The sequence below is a fragment of the Macrotis lagotis genome, chromosome 1, assembly GCF_037893015.1.
Source record: "Macrotis lagotis isolate mMagLag1 chromosome 1, bilby.v1.9.chrom.fasta, whole genome shotgun sequence".
In the NCBI taxonomy this organism is placed as follows: Eukaryota; Metazoa; Chordata; class Mammalia; order Peramelemorphia; family Peramelidae; genus Macrotis; species Macrotis lagotis.
The window spans coordinates 821,557,681-821,577,838 of NC_133658.1; the positions used below are offsets into that span (position 1 = coordinate 821,557,681).

The 20,158-nt window shown below is 35.0% G+C and overlaps 1 protein-coding gene across 5 annotated transcripts in view; it reads left to right on the forward strand.

The window, feature by feature from the left end:
• Positions 1–18,864, forward strand: part of LRCH1 (leucine rich repeats and calponin homology domain containing 1) — a 248,650-nt gene extending 229,786 nt beyond the window's left edge. For 3 of the 5 annotated variants that reach the window (XM_074217106.1, XM_074217103.1, XM_074217105.1), the window contains one exon: positions 942–13,064. In XM_074217106.1, the coding sequence (XP_074073207.1) occupies positions 942–1,148 (207 nt within the window). In that variant the 3' untranslated portion in view covers positions 1,149–13,064. The other 2 variants (XM_074217104.1, XM_074217107.1) reach the window with 2 other exon arrangements.
• The last annotated feature ends 1,294 nt before the right edge of the window (positions 18,865–20,158 follow it).

Genomic DNA, 20,158 nt, shown 5'->3' on the forward strand with positions numbered 1-20,158 from the left:
ATTTTGAAGACTTTGTCCCATTTGAAAAGGAAATTCTTCAATGAGAAAATCCCTCTCTGCTTTATTTCTTAATTCAATTATAATCACCAAAATTCTGAACTTTGTTTCTAGTTGAGTTAGGAATTAGAATGCCTATATATAGGCATTTTGAATATAAACACCAAGCAAAATTATTTTATTTTGTTTTGAAAAGGAGAAGTAGTCATGGTAGAGAGCCCATTTCTTTAGAATCAGGAAGGTAGGTTCAAGTCTCTTCTCAGACAAATTCTAGCTCTATGACTCTAAGCAAGTCATTTATGTGCTCAGTTCCCCAAATAGATCTCTGACAGATCTACAATGGGAGAGGAATTTTCTCATGGAGACTTCCCTATACTGCTGAAATCATTTTGTGTTTTTTCCAGAGGGAAAAAAACTTGATTTTTTTTCTTTTTTTGGTCTTAAGTAAAATATGTCTTTTTAGAACTCGTTTTTCCCTAATATTCCCTGAAGTTTTTCATTAACCCACCATTCACTTAAGAATTTTGTATTCCTCAAAGGCATTGAATTTAGAATTTGGATGAGATAAAGGAATTCAAACCTTTAACTGTACTTTTTTTGCTTTTCTAAGAAACAGAGGTAAAAAGTACCACTAAAACCACTACCAGCCAATCAAAATGCTCTGTGTCAGGTTTGGGCTATTTGGTAATGGCTTTGTCAAAAAATTAACACCTTGCTCTCCTAGGTTGCATAAAAATAGATTCTAGCACTGTGCTTCTTTCTCATCAGACTAAGTCTTTAGTGTGAGAGAAAGATTTTTGCCTGGTAAATGAAGGCCAGGGTTATCATTCCAAACCATATAACTAGCAACCCATAATATTGCACTTCTTTCCTGTTGTTACCTCTTTGTATTTTTAATTTTATTCACTGTCTCTTTCTGTTCTACTGGCTGCCCTTCGGGATAGGCTGACCTCTGCTCTTCGTATGACATCCTGCACTTGGATTTTCGTCACATTCGAAAGACTGTTGACACTCTGCTGGCACATGGGGAGAAACCCCCACAATCAACTTCTACCCTTCGCTTCAGGGACATTATAGGCTTTTGTCTTGTCCATATATTCTTTGTAGTGTTGATGTATATTACTTATCACTGGAATGTTCTGTCAGCTTAATCTGTTCATTCTCACATGCATTCATACATTCTGCTTTAACTCTTTACAGGTCCTTTTCACTTCTTCCTTTGCCTTGAAAACTTTCATTCCTATCATCTTCTCAATAATCTCAGAAGTTTGAGCCAAGACATTTTCATATGAAGTTTTCAGGAAAGAACTTGTAAATCAAAAATGACATTAAATATCTCTTCTCCCCCCCATACACCTTATTTCCATCACATTTAATTACATTTTCCCCCCTGATTTTTGCTTTGAAATACCTGAAACCATACTTAAGAGGAGAGGGGGGGGAATAAAGAGCTGAGGTGATTCTTCATATGAACATTTTTCCTTTAGGCCAATATTGAACAAAGACCATAGTGCAGATTTAGGGAGATAAGTACGACTTTTTGGTGCCATTTATCATTCAGAGATGTAACACCAACATTAGACCTTTGTCCAAAGCAATCCTAAAATTCTTCAAGAATGAGCAACACAGATTGGCCCATTTTTAAAAGCCCATACAGGGAACTGCTCTATCCCTGAAAATTCATCTGGAGTCTCCTCTAGGTTGGAGCACTGTGTATAGTTTTTGCCAGTGCACCAACCCTGAATACGTTACATTGACATGTTGTCAAGGAAAGATCTCTATGTAGAAAAACTCTGGGTAAACAGGATTAGTTGTTATAATATCAAAAGGTGGCATTTGCTGGCACAAAAACTTCTGTACATTTCCATCCTTCCTTTAAAAATTAAGCCTGTCCAAAGACTCTTGACAGTTATTATTAAGAAAAGCCATTGCAGGAAAGGGAGTTGGCAGAGAAGTAGGACCACATTATTTCTAACATTTATACACTTATAATTGGTGGTTTTGCATTTCAGTACTTCATTTAACAATTTGATTAGGAAAAGTGGGTTCTAAATTCTGCAGGTTCAGAATATGACCCTTTTGGAACATCCTAAGCATTACATTTTCAGTATAATTGCAGGATATGATTAAGGGAAGGACCTCTCAATATTGGGATGTTCCTTAATCACATGAATTCTAGTGAATATTCACTGACATATTATTATAATCCTTAACTAAATTTATAGGATGTTGCCTTAAGTGCATTGCCCTTGGAGCAATTAGACAAACTGATGGGGGGGGGGGAGTTTTAATACATACATATCCAAAATTCAAAAGAATGACTTCTTAACTCCTGATGAGGGAATGCCATACTATACAAAATCAAAGAAACTGAATCCTGTTGATCCAAATTCCATTTCTCCTTGTGGCCTGTAGCTATTATTTTATATTAATATCAGAATTATAACTTATTTCCCAAACTTAAAAAAGATGACTCTATTAATGGGAACTCCGAAACTTACCAGAAGGAAAAACAATCTTCATGTAGAGTTTCCAGGAATACATTTTCCCTCTGAATATTCCTGTGAACCCTGGCAGGCAAGTACCCTGATATAATTCAAAGCAGAGATTTATACAGCTTTCTTGCCATCCAATATGCTCTAATCCAGATTGTATTGCATAGGAAAATGACTAGTTTTCTAATAGAAAAAAAACTATTACTTGGTCTTCTTTTCTTGTTGACAAGACTTCCTTTTCTTTCATGAAAACTAGATGTTGATTGGAAAAACACAGGTTTTTAAAAAATATCCTGTCTTGTTTTATACTTGAACAGTATAACCATTAGGCATTCCAGATTGTATTACCTTGTAACCCAATTCTGTGCAGCACCTAGCACAGAATCATGAACCTACAGGTGCTTAATAAATGTTTTTGAATGATATTTCAGAGTTTTTATTGGTATAGTAATACTTTACATAAATGTACCTAGAGCAACTTAGTGATTCTAATAATTTGCTATTTTGAAGCCACACAATACCTCATTCACCACCTCTTTGAGAAAAGTTAGTGTTACTCTTTGGGGTTTTGATAAACCCCAATATAGTATATTATAGAGGAAGCTTAACATTGTACCTTTAGGTCATAAAATGGAATGAACTCTTCTGTTAATTAAAAAATTATAAAAGCCTTTTTTTTCCTCTAATGCTCTCTCACCAACTCATATGTCTACCATTTAACCACTTTGAATGATATATTTATAGAACTTACTGTCCTTCTGAGTTTGAAAGATTTTTAGAGATTTGGTGACTTTATTTTTTTATTTTACTTTTATGGAAAAGAGATCACTTTCCATTCCCTCCTCTTAATGATTCTTTTTTTCTTCTTCTTATAGCTAAGATCTAGTTTCTCCAATCTCACATGATATTTGCTAAGAATGCCCCCTTCTAGTGACAGTGTTTATGACTAATTATGACCCAAATACAATTCACCATCATTTATGAATGTTCAGAAGAATAGATAGAGACTCATTCACTTATACCTTGCAAATATCAGACACTAAAGGTGCCAGAAACATGTTTTGTCTGGCAGTATTGCCTAGGAATCATTCCCTTCCTTTATTTGACTCAGGTAAGACAACACAGCAGGAATGATAGAGACATCATTAGATGAAGAAAAGAATTTTGATATATAATTTATATTTTATTATAAGTAGGGAATGGAATTAAGGAAATTTCATCTTGGATTATCTTTCTAGAATGTTTCCAGAACCCTAGATGACTTGTGACAAAGGGTAGGTCCTCATAAATATGAGAATACATGGAATTTCAAGTCCATAGAAATAGTCATGGTATAATAGGTGACCAAATCCTCTAAAATGAGCTAAAATCAGGATGTAACTTTTGAAGATTGGACTTCAGATTGTAAATTAGTTTCTTGGATTCTATTTTGTTGGAAAAGGCAGTGTCTCTTTACATAAAATTCATTGGGTTTTTTTTTCCTCATGGGAGTTACAAAGTTAGCAGTGTAAGTTTACAAGTATGATCACTGGGATTTTTAGTATCACTTAGATTTTCATAAATGGTTTCATTTGCTTCATCATTTCAGTCATTAAGGTTTTTTTTACCTTATTGTGCATTTATATATTTGAGTAGGCATATAATAAATGTTTATTGATTAATCAGAGTTTTTGTTCAAATTCATCATTTTAATGTCCAGGTAGACTCAAATTATTAGAATATTTTATTATCTTAAGATTGATCTTTTAAAAGATTTATGAACTGGGTTAAAATAATTTATTCATATCATCAGGGAGAATTCTTTGATAAGTTTGTATGGACTTATTATATGTAGCTTTTTGTTTTGCCTTAATTTCTGTCTCTTTCAGAAGTTGGCTTCTGAACTCTCCAAACATCTCAAATAGAAGTGCCAGAGAGTGATTTTGTTTAATCTTCTTATTTGAATAGGCAATGGGGATTGTGTGTATCATTTGAAAATCCTAATGAAATAAATATATATCTATATGTATATGAATATATGCATATATTCACATACATATATTCTGGGTATCAGGAGAAGTTACTGCTATTTCTGCCCCAGTATCTTTGTGGTTCTATATAACCAGAAAATTATGTGTAACCTAAAGTTATAGTTCCACAGAGTATGCATGATGATTGTTATTTGGGTTGTGTAGCAGCACCTGCTCTGGCATCTTGTTTCCTGAATTCATGTTTCTACTGTTCCTATTGAATCAACTCATTTCATACTACTATATGCTTGTGACTTCTTTCCACTTTTGCAGCTTCTCAGACAACAATTACTGTCCTTACTTTGGCAGTGTCTTTGTAGCATCTCCCACTTGCCTTATTTTTAGCAAACTCTCTTTAGTAAGCCATCCCTTGTGTCTCTGAAAAATTAGACAAAATTATTCTATCTGCTCCTTTCTCTTGTGCCTCCCTCAACAATTTCTTGTGAATGGTACTTCTAAAGAAAGGCCACTGGACCTTGGAATCAGGAGACCTGAGTCCAAATTCTGCATCTGACACTTCATAGCTGTGTGACACTGAACAATTCATTAACCACTTTAAAACCCTAGTTTTAAAGTGGAATGGAATTAAAGGATGAGGAATTAATATCTGTACGAGTTTCTTTGCAGGTTGGTTATGAAGATAATGACTTGTGAACTTCAAAGTTTGCTTTGTAGGCTTTTTAAATTTCTAAATATGAAATGTTTATACATTGCTGAAAATTTCTAAAATATTTATTGTGAAAGATTTATACCTCTCTCATCCGATTCTTATAAAAAAAACCTTATAAAAGGTTTTTCAAAGAAAAATCACCAGTGACTTTGGTCTATGTCTATGAAAATTCAGCTTTTCACATTATGGTCCATAAGAAGACACTGAGTAATAATAATAGTAATGTATTCTTCTTTTATACCACTTTAACACTTACAGAGCACTTCTTAACAATGAAATGGGTATAAATAAAAGTATTATTTTCCTCACTGTGCTGATGAAAAAACTTGAGATTCAAGTAATGTGATTTCGTTGATAGTCACATAGCTGGTAAATCTTAAGCCATATCCCCAAGCTAATATTCAATATACACATTGACAATATAGCTGGGTCTGTTTTGCTTTTGTTTTTTGATTTTATCCTATGTGTGAATTTCCCCGTATAGTTAGTCCTTCCATTTAGTCGTTTGACTTGTGATTGCATGTTCTTTTCTTCTTATTCATTTTTTAATGTTTATCAACTAACCAAAACAGAAATTTTTCAACCCAACTCAAAATTGAATATCTAGTAGTGTTTTAATACTCCAACCTCAGTGCTATATAACTCCAACTAAGAGCTCCTGGATTTTGGCTTCCATGAAATCTCTTTACTTTTAGTGTTTTTACCCACTGATTTACCTGCTTTCTCTTTTCTTGTTTTTCTTTCTTTGACATTAAGAGCCCATATTCTTGGGGGCAACTAGGTGGCTCATGGACAGAGCACTAGCCCTAGAGTCAGGAGGACCTGAGTTCAAATTCCACCTCAGACACTTAATAATTACTTAGCTGTGTGATCTTGGGCAAGTCACTTTAGCCCATTACCTTGTTTAAAAAAAAAAAGAACCCACAGTATCCCAGATAGGTTCTACTTTAATACTGCGGCTTGTTCTGCCTTTGAGACTTTTTCTTTAATTAAAATGAGCTTTTTTCTTTGACAAACAAAGGGAGACATAGAAAGCTCAGCAAACTACGTGCCCCATGTTAGCTTGGGGGAAAGGAGAGCTGAATGTTCTTCCTCCAGCTAGCTGCTTCTCAGCCCATCTCCTTGCTTATTGTTCTCTCCTTCCTGCCTCAGCCTGAGGACTGCCGGGTTGCTGGCTACTCATTTTCCATTTTCCATTCTTGGAATGAGGCTAGAGAAGGAAACTGGACCTTATCAGCTAGTTGCCAGATTTTTCTTTACTCTGAACCATAAGTAGTTAAGACCCAAAGTTTTTAAGAAATTTCTAGATGTAAAAATCATTTTTCAGTCATTTGCAAATCTTGTTCACTGTTTCCTTTTTAACAAAGGAATGCAGTCATCTATAAAATAGCAATAGTTCAAATTTATATATTTACATTTTACAAAATGCTTTTTTTGATAACCCTATAAGACAAATTAATGCAAGTGTTATGCCTCATTTTAATTCAGGGTGTTTATCTAAAACTAGTAGTTTTGCCCTGGCAATTTAGGATCAACCAGAATGACCAAGGTTTTCCTGACATTCATTTTCTCCAATGGACTTATAGTTGTTGAGTTGTGTTCACATTATTTCACTGAACTCTTGTAATCCTGTCCAGTCAGTCATTGTCAAACTGGGTTCAGATAAAAACAGCAGTTTGTCATATGACATCATGGTCATTTATTTTCTTTATTGTTTCATGATGAAATTGGATTTTTCAAAGGAGACCAGAATAATAACCCTTTTAATTCTAATTTTTTTAAATAAAGCATGGCATTGGACTAAGCTTGAATGTGAACTCTCTACACATAACAAACTCTCTAAATTCTCTACATATAACAGAATTGGATTTTTAAACATTTTGATTGCTAAAAATTCAAGGAGGTCTATTATGTAAAGCTGGGAAGCTTTGGCAATGTCAACTTGTATCAAAGCAAAGTTATAATTCCCTGAATGAAACAATAAAAAATGCTTTTTGTAATCCAGATCTGATCCTCTTGAAGCTATTTCTTGGAGCCAAGATAGACTGACTTTAATCACACAGCCCAATTGCTTCCATAGCCAATAAAATATACTTAGAGGAGCCTCAGACAGCGATTGGATTTGAAGACTAATGCCCCATTACTCCTTCACTGAATTCCTCTGTTCCTTCTCCTGGTCATGTGAATGTTCAGCTGCTGACCTCTCCTCGTCAGCCTGCCATCCTCTTGCCTGAAGTATTTTGATGTAGGCTTGAGAGTCACATGTGACTCAAAGTCATAGCTGACTTTTTTCATTTTTCCTTTAAAAAAAAATTTCATTGTTTAGATTAGAATAATTTCTGACTATATAAGTTCACTTTGTCATTTTTTGAAAAACATTGAGGTTTGCTGTGATTTCCAAATATTGGAACATCTGGTAAATTAGTTTCTTATCTCTTACGTAATTAGATTGATTTCTTATGTAAGTGTGTGACTGGCAATCACAGAATTAAGGCCTCATCATTGAACTTTTCCTAGTTTGGGGAAAAAAAGATGCTCCATGAAGCATTATATGAACTTTCTGTCTCTGAGGTCATAAGTAATATGATAAATTGATATTGATAGTGCGGACTAATTCATTTCTCAGTGTTTACATATCTTTGCTTGTATTTCTGTTTGGTTACGTAAAATTCTTGTATCCAGGGTCTTATCCAGGATTTGAGTTCCTCACAGAGAATTTAAATATTTTAAGTGCTTTTAGATAAGCAATATGAATGTTTAGAAGAATATTTGCCCTCATCTTTTAAAGTTCTCTGTCCTGGGTTTTGATCCCACTCTCAGGAAGACCTGACAAAGTAAACTTATTCTAGGCCTAGTTTGTAAAGCAATCATTGACACAGTAGTGGGCTGTTTTTTTGACTATCAATACAGGCCTAATATTGATTCAAAGTAGGGTTTTATTTTGTTTTTGTTGTAGCCCTAAGTTGTATTATTTATCAGTAGTGAAAAGAGCACTGAATTTGGAGACAGAAGACCAGAATTAAAGCTGTTTTTTAGCACTAAGCACTTACTGGATGCTGAATAAGTTCCTTGGCTGCCTAACCTCTCTGTATCTGTTTCCTACTTCATAAATGAAAAAGGTTGATGAGCTATAGTCCCTCTCAGCTCTAAATCCAATTATACCTTCAATCAATAATAATTGTTAAGGGCTTGTTACAACAATTAACATAAAATTATAAATAGAGTTTGCCAGAGTTCTTACCTTCCTCCCTTACCTAAATACTCCCCATACTTAAAATAAGTTATTGTATAGTAATAATGTCTGTTTTCACAAAGAAATGGAAAATGAAGAAACTCCTAGAATTTTTATGTGTCTTCCTGTAGTCTCAATGTTTAAGCAGATTTTCCTTTTCTTTTCTGTTCTTTAAAATTATATTTTCAGGGAATTATTCCTCTTAAATTAGAGAAATGTGAAGTTTATTTATATTATAGAATTGGAAAAAAGTTCTGAAGAAGAAATGTGGGCCAGTGGGAAAGAGCCCTGGATTCAGAATCACTCTCTGGCCCTGCCACCTTGGTAAAGCCTTAATTTCTTTGAGTCTCTCTGTTACTTAAATGGAGGTAAATCATAACTGAATTTTGATGATAATGCATTTTATGGGATTTTAAAAAATCTTTTAGTTGATATATTTCAAACAGCCAATAAGCATTTATTAAGATCCAGTCATTGTGTAAAGTACTGGTGACCCAGAAAGAGGTAAAAAAACAGTGCCTCCCTTCAGAAAACCCACAGTCTAATAAGGGAGACAAGAAGCACCAGATATATACAAAGAAGCTATATGCAGGATAACGAGAACTTGTGTTAACTAAATATTGTCAATCTGTACTGCTCTATTTGTAATTTGAGAGCCTTGATCCTGTGGCCTAGGCTTTCTCTAAATAGAATTTATGACACTACATTGTGTCTGTTGCAGAAGGTTTCTGTTTAACTTGAAGCTAAATAAATACCAACTCTGAGTATGATCTCCAGCTTAAAACTCAAATGCTTAAACTCGTTAGGCCTAGGCACAGAGGGGAAAGCATAATCTGGATTCTTTTACCTGTTCTTTTTAGCAGATGTTTATGGGTACTTCCTACATATCAAGAATATAAGCACAAAAACAACCTCTCTTTCCTCAAGAATTTCTGTACCATTGGGTAAGAAAGAAGTAAAGATTAGATCATTTGAGGAGAGTATAACAACTGGGACCCCTCTCTCTATCCAGTTTCTCCTTAAGTTCCTTCACATTGCTATCCTGCAAACGTATTGATAAGCCTCATTTTTTTTTAAGTTTTTGCAAGGCAAATGGGGTTAAGTGGCTTGCCCAAGGCCACACAGTTAGGTAATTATTAAGTGTCTGAGGTCAGATTTGAACCCAGGTACTCCTGACTCCAAGGCTGGTGCTTTATCCACTACACCACCTAGCCACTCCCGATAAGCCTCATTTTCAAAGCCCTTTCTGTAGGAAAATTGGAACCTATAAAACTAATAAAGTCAAATAAAGTAAGTAATAGGACAGGCAGTTATTTTCATCATCAAAAGATTAACTGCTCCTCATAAAAGGATTGAGACTGGGGCTGCATTCATTTGTGAGCAGCCCTAGTATTTACTTAAAATCCTTGTTAAACCAGAAGATAAATTTACTTCAGACTTTGCCTGAACTCTTGTTTATGTTGCCAGGTGTGATACATTATATAGATATTATGTGCCTTTGGATGTCACGTTTAATGTACTTTGTTCCTAAAGTTAGCTTAAGTAAGCTAGTCTACTAGCAGTATACTAGTTGGGGACATTTCCTGGTGAGGGTTTCTGAGTTGGAATTTTCACATTGCCCTTTTCCTTAATTTCTCTGTGCCTCACTTTTCCTCATCTGTAAAAGTAGGGATAATTATTATTCCTGTTAAAACTGGCCAGATTGATTTATACTAAGTCATAACAACAGCTTAGTATTTCTTTTTTCTGGCATGTGCACTTCTCATGGCTCTTCTTTCACTCCCTACTAGATATTCCTTAACAACTTTATGAAAGAGTATCATCCTTTTCTTGCTGGTAAGGAAACTCAAGCTCAGGATGATTAAGCAAGTCATCCAGTGTCCCAGAGAGCCTTCGGAACTCACATTATGGAATAGAATTGTCAGATTTTCAAAACTGCTTTCCCTTCAAGTACTATGCATTTATCTAATGCTTTCTTTTATATCTGATTCTCAGAGAGGATAAGCATCTTACCCAAAGTCACACAACTAATCATAAAAATGTCAGAACCAAGATTCTCCTCACCATAAGTCCACTGTTTCTCCCACTATATTCCGTTGCCTCTAACAAGCCACCTCCTCCAGTATTCCTTCCATCATTTCTTTACCTTCCTAGTTGGTCAATAGATAAAATTGCTCCTTTAAATGTTTTTACCAATTATGATGAACAGCCAAACAGATCTTACTCCGAAATTGCCCAGTTGGAGTGAGACAGAGCAACTCTCAGTGAAGTTAAGGGGAGGCTGCTCTTCCCAGTTCCTCCACTGCCCAGATATATGCCCCTTGTCAGAGTCATAGACTTTAAGGGCCCAGGAAGCATCCCCAGTGTAAATCCCATTGCTGCTTTTGAGTTCTGACACTAAATTAGTTCAGGGAAACCTGCTGAACTAGACATCCTCAGTTCCTGGTTCACCAGGGAAATGACCATATTATTCATTGCCCTGGTCCAACTTTAAAGGTAAAGTTTAACTATCTTTTACTGCTGTTTCTAAGGCAGAAATTTAAATTTCCTAATGTTCCCCTCTTGGGAAAGAAAAAGAAGGGAAAACTGAAGTTAGAAGTTCATGGCCTAATCCCCAGGGAGGAATTTTATGTGTAATTTACTCTTGTTAATCAATCCCCTTCATATTTGATGACAGTGTTGGCAATCCTAAGCAGGCTGGGGTCCTGGCTTTAGGAAGTCAGCAGTTTCCCTGGGGTTGTAAAGGATGAGTGCATGTAAAGGACAAGCTTAAAGAATGAATGTTCTGGGGCGGCTAGGTGGCACAGTGGATAGAGCACTGGCCTTGGAGTCAGGAGTACCCGAGTTCAAATCCGACCTCAGACCTTAATAATTACCTCGCTGTGTGGCCTTGGGCAAGCCACTTAACCCCATTGCCTTGAAAAATCTTAAAAAAGAAAAAAAGAATGAATTTTCCTTGCTCAATAAATTTCCTCACAGCCATGCTTGGTGAAATGAATAGGACATTCACTGTGGCATTTGGTAAACTTTTTCCCTTCTAGTTCATCTCAAAATTTTGGCAGAATTTAAAATACACACACACACACACACACACACACACACACACACACACACACACACACAAAAACACAGAGGTTGTCATCTTTCCTTTTCATCTGCCAATAACAGTATTTCAAAATAAGTTGTAGTAGTAGCTATAGTGACCTGTTGATATAATTTCTTTTTTAAAAAAATGCAGCTGGAAGACTGGAGGTTTCCCACCCCTGTAACTTAGATGGATGCCATATACTGTGAGGCCTCTTGTAGACTCTGTTGACAATCTTTAGGCATTCTATTGAAAGTAATAATAGACATGGAAAGGAACAGAGGAACAATCATGTATTCACTGACTACTGTTCACCAGGAACTATGCTAAATTCTTAACAATTATGTCATTTCATTGAAGGCCTTAGCCTTAGAAGAGAGTGTAGTGTTGGTTAGATGAAGAAGTTCCGCTAAAACCATGTTTCCTAATAATGAAAATATGGCCAGAGAGGAGTTTGTTTTACCTTATGTAGGATCACTTCTATTTATAAAAGGATATCTCAAATTAAAATCTTGGGAGACTCTTCACTTGGCATTATTTCCTTCCACATTGTAGGAACCACGCACGCGCGCACACACACACACACACACACACACACACACGTCATTTTCTTCAATGACTAGATCATAGTAGGTATATGGAGGGAGGGGGAGCACCAGGACACAGCTCTCAACATCCCAGGACCTTCAGTCCAGAGTTCTTGGCTGATTTTCTATCCTGTCATCAACCATTGATAGAAAAGGATCCTGGGGGATGCTATAAGCTTAAAAGATCAAGTTTGGGGTCCAGGTGTTTCTCCCTCAGGTCTGTCTCTTTTTTGTGGGTGGCAAGTCACAAAATCAACACAAACACATTTCAAAAAGAGCATTACACTAATTTCTGGCTGTCATATTTAGAAATAGACTTTGGCAAATTCAAAATAAAGAACTAATTTCTAAGAGATTTGTGTAACTACATCATGAAGTCAGAGTTATAGGTCTAGGCTTGAGAACTGAAAGATACATTCCAGATCTTCTAACCCAACTTCCATATTTACAGAGGCAAAACTAATAATCCAATCCCTATTAATTCTGTCACTTGATGGGGAAATCAGATGACTTTGAGGGTCAGGTTGTAAAGGGAATGTGTTTTTTCTGCTATAGATTAGACCAGCTGACCTCTGGGGTCCTTTCCAACTCTCTGAGTCTTTAAGAAATCCAAAATGACATGTAAAGATCAGTGGAAATCTCTTATGAGGGAAAAAAGTAGGTTTTTAAGACTGGTGTTAGAATTGTATGTACAAATAATAGCCTTGCATGTAAGGAAATAAAATTGATTAGCTTATCCAAGTTTTCACAAAAGGTACAGTCAGTGCTATAAATGAAATCAGCACAGTTTTCTCCTTGGCCAGATTGCTTGAGTTATTTGGACTATTTGCAGAACTTTTCTCTGGAAAATAAGTTACCTTTTCAATATTTGTAGGAGTTACATAAATATGGTCATTCCTAACTTTTTTCAGTACTGGGTTTAACTTTTTATATACAATAAGATATGATTGGTAGGATCAGGGCACCAAATGATTTATTTCTTTTTTCCTTTTTTTAGGAAAAGCTTTGTCTACCACATCATATCCTGGAGGAAAAAGGCCTGGTCAAAGTGAGCATTACAGTTCAAGCATTACTAGATGTCACTGTAACAAAGGCATTGTTCACATGAAACCACCATCTCTCTTTTAAATCAAGTCAACTTCACCAGAGGTCAAGAACTCTGCTCCTGATTTCAGTTACTACCTTCTCACAGCACTTCTCCAAATTCCCAATCCAGAAGCGCATTGAAAATACTTCTATGGGGAGAGAGAAATTCTTCCTTTCACACCTGAAATCCAGCCTAGAAACTTGATGTGGTGTGGCCAAGAACTAGTGACCATTAAGAAATGAGCACTTCCAATGTATGGAGCTTTCTTCCTCCCTTTCATATTCACCCGCTGCCTTTACCAAAGCACCGAGGACAGCTGTTTTTGCAGCCAAATGCATTCATTTTATTAGTACCAAACTCATACATTTGGGGGGGGGGGTTAGGGTTTTCACCATCAGATTTTTTCAGGATGTTGCTTCAGACCCATTGCCTTTTAAAAACTATTTAGAACATACAAAATATTTATATAAATATTATTTATTAGTAAGTTGTTATTCATCCTTTGGATGCAAAATGTAAATTAGGAAACTGTATTTTATTACTGCTTTTTTGTGGTTAAACACTTTATTTTAATATTATAAATATTTAGTTATTTTCTATCCTATTTGGTGTGCTAGTAGTTCTAGATTTTAGTAATCATGTTTTCTAGTGTATATGGTTTTTTTTAAAAAATTCAACAAAAATAGGTGCTTCAATGACAGCTGTTTTCTTGGGGAGGCATTATTCATATTTTGGTTTGTGGAACATCAGCCTAATTTATATTTCTGCATTCCATTCAGTTTCTTACATTCCAGCAGTCCTGTTGTCCCCCATGCTAATGAAATGACTTAAATCAAAAGAGCACCCACAATTTATTTGTAAATAGCTGTGATGATAAAAGGAAAGATTAAACTTGAAGACAAAATGTGAACAACTATTTTTTTTTGGATTGATACTTATTTTTACTATGCACAAGACATTAAACTTTTAACACAATGAATAGGAGTTAGCATCATAAGTCTTGAAATATAATTTTGCACTGTAACCTGGGTAACTTAAAAGAGTCCAGCACTAGAGGCAGATATTGAGAAAACAGCACAAGAAATTGAAGATAAAAAGTTTACTCTTTAACCAAAAAGGTCTTTAGTGGACCCACATAAAAGGAAAAACATTGACTGAATAGTCAAAGTTCATTTAGGGTCTATTGCACCTGAATTCAGTGGAGTGATACTTTTTACAACTGCCAATTTTTTTTTTAAAGGAAAAGTTTCTGAGATGTAAAAAGTTTATTTTATTCTATTTTAGTGGGTGGGATGGGGGTGGGAGAAGAAGGGAATTTTTAGGGTTTCAAGGCAATTCTTAAAAAGAATGCAAAATTTCTTTTCTTTGTCCTGAAACCTCAGAAATGAATCTCAAGTCCTCAGGCCAGCCATGTGAAGATGCTGCATGTAGTCCAAAGGGCGTCTGGTAGAGATGGCGGAGCAAGAAAGCTTAGGATCATAGAATCATTGATGGAGAACTGGAAGGGACTCCACAAGGGCTTCGGCCCACCCCTTCATTTTAGAGATGAGGAAACTTAAGACCCAGGGAACTAAGCACGTGTAGGTTTATAAAGCAGCGGCGTGAAGGAGAAAGTATAGAGAGCACTAGAAAAAAAACAGCAAGGAAAATATAAAAGTAGAGGTTGAAAGAATCAGCTAGGTTTATATCACACTACAACCTATTTTAGGCAGTTTATGTGTGTTCACTCTGATGCTGCATTTACAGAGACCAATATTCCGATATTCTTTCAAAGTCTTCAGTCTATGTGAATGAATGCCAACCACATTTCCCAATCTACAAAAAGCAATTGTCATTATCATATTCATCAGCGGGCAGCGCAGCACCTGGTGAGAAAGTTCACGGGGAACTCAACGGCGATTGACTGGGAGGACAGTGTGCATTAAATGTTCACTAACTTTAACCAAAGCAGAAGCTTGTATTCTAAGGAAGAGTAATTTGGATTGGCGGCGAGCATATTATTGCCTATACGATGTACTGTGCACTTTAACGCTAGATTAAAATGTATTTTAATATTTCCCAGGGCTGCAAAAATACCTGTTTTGTCAAACAGCACAAAAGGTATAAAGAAGAGAGATTCTGAACAGAGTATATACAATTTAAGAAACATTCTAAGATTGATTATATGAATAGGAATATTGTTTGCTGCATCTCAAGGGACAAGAATGCAGGGTCCTGAAGTATTTTTTTACTTGTATATATGGCAACATGAAGCTTTGTAATCATTGTTTTGACAGATCTTGGTTTTTTTTTCAAAATTAAAATATTTCTTTTGATATCGATTTTCAGTATTTCCTTGAAGTTAGCTATGTAATACTAATGGCTCTCATTTATTTTGTCATATAGTTGTTTCTTTAAGTCTTTGTCTGGTTAAGGTGTCTTCAGGAATATTTGCATATTCTATATGTAATAAAATGTGTGTGGTTGACAGTACCATGAATATATTATAATAGAACCCAAACAGCATCATTTAACAGCCATTTGTATAAGCCATCTTCTTTATTACCCACAATCTGATAAAAATCACAACATAAAAGTAGAACAGAATCTCTGGGATGTCTTTTCCCCAACTCTGTTGTATAGTACTTTAAGGCTATTTGAAGTGAAAAGATGTGATTAAGGTCACTTTGGAGGTTTAGTGGCAAAAGGACTGAGTCTTGAGAGACACAAATCCCCATTCTAATGCTTGCTACCTGTATGATCTTGGAAGTAATTGCTATGGGCCTCAGTTTCTTTACTTGTGAAGTGAGAAGTTAGACTAGATGACCTCTGAGGTCTTTTCCAACTTTATACTATGATACTATGACTAGAATGCAGTTTTCATGCCAAGTGTGGAGGCAGGTATTATATTGTTTTAAGTCATTAAAAAGCTACAAATACCTAGGACCAATTAAAAAAAAACTAACAAAATATGGCAAGGTTTAATATGAGCCTGGACCAGGAATACATAGAAGGTGGAATGCCTTTGCATCAGAAAGACACAAATTGTATCAAGGAAAATAAATTGGAACTACATGGTACATAGTTTCTTAAAAAATAGATAATATATGATTTGGTAGTGGGAGAAAAAAAGGAACAGTTAAAAACCTTGAATATCAATTGATTATAAAATCGAAAAGAACAACTTGAAAAATCTGTGTATGTATCCAAAAACAAATATTTTTACTCAATAAAGTAGGGAGTGTGAGTAAAATTTATTGCACATTAGTAGAATCCATAAAGAAATAACAATCAGGGTGGCTAAGTGGCACAGTGGGTAGAGTACCTGAGTTCAAATCTGGCCTCAGACACTTAATAATTACCTAGCTGTGTGGCCTTGGGCAAGCCACTTAACCCCATTTGCCTTGCAAAATCCTTTAAAAAAATCAATTTCAGAAATATAGATAACATCCAAAGGAAGAAAAAAGGAAATTATCCTATACTTTAAGGCACCATAGATAATGTTCACAAAATTTTATTGGACCAGTCTCCAACTTGGGAATAGCTAGAGGCAAAACAAAGCAGACCAGAGACGGGGTGCCAGCGATCAAGTAGCGGTTTAATTTCCAAGTGAAGAATGTCCTTTGCAAACCTGAGGTTCTCCTGAAGAGGAGACCAGTAAAAGCAAAGATTATGTACATAAACCACAAATGGGAAAGGAGGGGAAAGGAGGATTACAATCATTCCCAGAGCTTGAACATTTCTCAGAGCAAGCCCACAAGTGCAGGACAATACAGGTGCTCTCCCGTCCTGTGGAAATGATTCTGAATTGGATTGTGCCAAGTCTTGTAAGGGGTCATGATTGCTTACATTGTATAAAATCAAGAGTTCTGAGATAGGAACAGGTTCTTCAGTCTTTGATTCGCTTCATTTAGGATACGCAGCCATTAGGAATGTAGTGATTGTAAGAGGGTTGTCAAGAATTTATTGACGACTTTAAACTGCAATGTGAGTCTCTGACTCCCAAGCCAGAGTCTGTTGTTGAAATGGGAACTCTGAGAAAGTATATTCATTACACATATATTAATTGATGAGAATCATAGTTTCCTTCACAAGAATAAAACAAGATCTACACTCAATACATATACACCAAATAACATAAAACCTTAGTACTAAAGGAAAAGCTAAATTATCAATAAAAAAGGACTCAGATAATGAGAATAATTGCAGGTAACTAATATTTCTCTTTCAGATATCAGGGGGAAAATAATTTTGAGAAAATTGTTGGAATTCTGGAAATCATTGAATAGGAATCAGTATTCTTTGACTCATACAAAACAAATTAGGACAGACATCATAGGACCTAAAAACTTCAATAGAGAGAGGATAAAAATTAAACATTTAAAAATGCAATAAGGATAATAGACCTAATTAAGAATACATTATATCTTATATGAGGGAAAAATATAAATAATGGAAATGAGTAATAATTATATTAAGACTGAGCCAACATTAAAATATATGGGATATAGATGTAAATTTAATTTTAAATCAATGAAAATGTAAATAGTTAATTATGTAGTTTTTCAAACTACAAAATCCCAATAGTTAATAATTCAAAACTAGCATAAACTAGTCATTTTTAAATCAAGAGACAAACCAAATGAAAAACCAAGCCTACTGAATTAACAAAACAATGATTTTTTTAAAAAGACCAACAGTCAAACTAAACCAATTTGATCTCATTTTTAAACAAGATTAAATTTAAAATTACCAACCAAAGCTGAAGTGGGGGAAACTAATGACAAATGCAAAGGCTGTAAAGAAAATTATCAAAAGCTAGTTCTGGATCTGAAGGAAAAAAATGATCCTATATGTCTTCAAGGATTGCACAAATCACCAATGAACTAACCAAGTTATGAGAAGTATATTTTTTTTTCTCATGACTATCTTTCTGTTCCTGTCTTGGTTATATACATAACTGAAACCAAGGCAATCATTGTCCAAACTAATTGATAAAAGACCAATTTGTAGTGACATTAGGGACTGAATTTCCAGAATCGGAGATCAACTAATTAATTCATGTCCTTGCAAGAATCCCTTCTATTAACATGTTAGTCACTTATTCATTTATTTGAGGATAGAGAGAAAATCTAGAATAGAATATCCTTAAGCAATTCATTCCTCTTTTGGAGAGCTCTAATTTTTTTTAATATAATATTTTATTTTTACCCCAAGTTCACGTAAAAACAAAGTTTTGAGCTACAAATTCTCTCCCCCCCCATATTGAGAAGACAATTTGATATAGGTCATATATGAGTAGTCATGCAAAACATTTCCATGCTAATTATGTTGTAAAACAGACCAAAAAAATGAAATTTTTTTTAAAAACTAGAGAAAATGTACTTTGATCTGTGTTCAGACTCCATCAGTTTTTTTTCTCTGATAATGGATAGAATTTTTTTATCCTGAGACCTTTAGAATTATCTTAGATTATTGTATTGCTGAGAATAGCTGTCATTCACAGCTGATAATCAAATGATGTTGCTGTTACCTTGTACAATGATCTTATGGTTCTGTTCACTTTGATTTATATCAGTTCATGAAAGTCTTCCTATGTTTTTTTGAAATCATCTTTATCATTTCTTATAGCACAACAGTAGTCCAATCCATTCATATACCATGATTTGTTCAGCCATTCCCCAAATGATGGAATATACCTTCAATTTATAATTCTTTGTCACCACTAAAAGAGCTGCTATAAATATTTTTGTACCTATAGATCTTTTTCCTTTTTTTAAAATCTCTTTGAGGTACAGACCTAGCAGTAATGAGAGATCTAATTAAAAAAATAAAAAATAATTTTTAAAAAGCATTTTTTCACATAAATCTCATTTGGCCTCCCTGCAAATTTCACCAATTTCTCCCCGTTCTCTGAGTCCAAACAGAACAAGTCTAATCCTCTTCCACATGACTTCCTTTTGACCTCTATCAGTTCTCCACTGTATTTTTGTTACTTAACTTGCTCAAATCTTTAAATCCTAATATGGCATGAACTCCAGGCCCTTCACCATCTTGGAAACTTCCCTTTTCTGGACACTACCCAGTTTATCAATTTTTTTTTAGGTTTTTTTGCAAGGCAAATGGGGTTAAGCAGCTTGCCCAAGGCCGCACAGTTAGGTAATTATTAAGTGTCTGAGACCAGATTTGAACCCAGGTACTCCTGACTCCAAGGCCAGTGCTTTATCCACTATGCCACCTAGCCGCCCCTATCAATCCTTTTAAAAAATATTTTACTGAGAACTGAGTGTCAAAAATCTAGATGTGCTATGGAGACAAAGAAAACTAGATCCTTTTATAAATATGACAGTCAAAGGTAAGCAAGACACAGATAATTTTGAACACATTAATCATGAATTGATTGAATAAGAATAAAAACAAAAATTGAAGAACACTTTGGTGGCAGCAGCTGATCTGGGTTCATTACAGATCTGAGCATTAGAAGGGACATCAATACAAAGTAAAGACTGGCAAATTGCCTTCTGTGAGGGGTTGGGGGAGGGAAGTAAGATTAGGGGAAAAATTGTAAAACTCAAAATAAATAAAATCTTTTTTAAAAAACAAATTAATTAATTAAGAAGACACAGACAGTAACATAATTGTGACAGAAGGCCTCAGTAGTCTTCTCTCAGTTCTGAATGAGTCCAATATTAAGATAAACAAAAGAGGAAAATATAACTAAATAAAATTTCTGGAGAAAATAGAAAAAAAGAAGGGATATCATTGGCCATCTAGTCCAATAGTCAAATAAAATAACCAATAAAAAGTTATGCTGAAAGAGACTTCTTGCCTTCTGGCCTAAATGTATTGAACTAAGGTATGGAATATGCCATACAATTTCTGACACAGCAAGTCAAAACATGATTGATTTTTCTGCTTTTGGCAGTTACAAAGGAAGTTTGCAGAGAGAGAGAGTCAATGTGAGGGTAAAGACAACGAATTCTGTTTTAGAATCTTGAGTTTGAGTTACTTACAGCC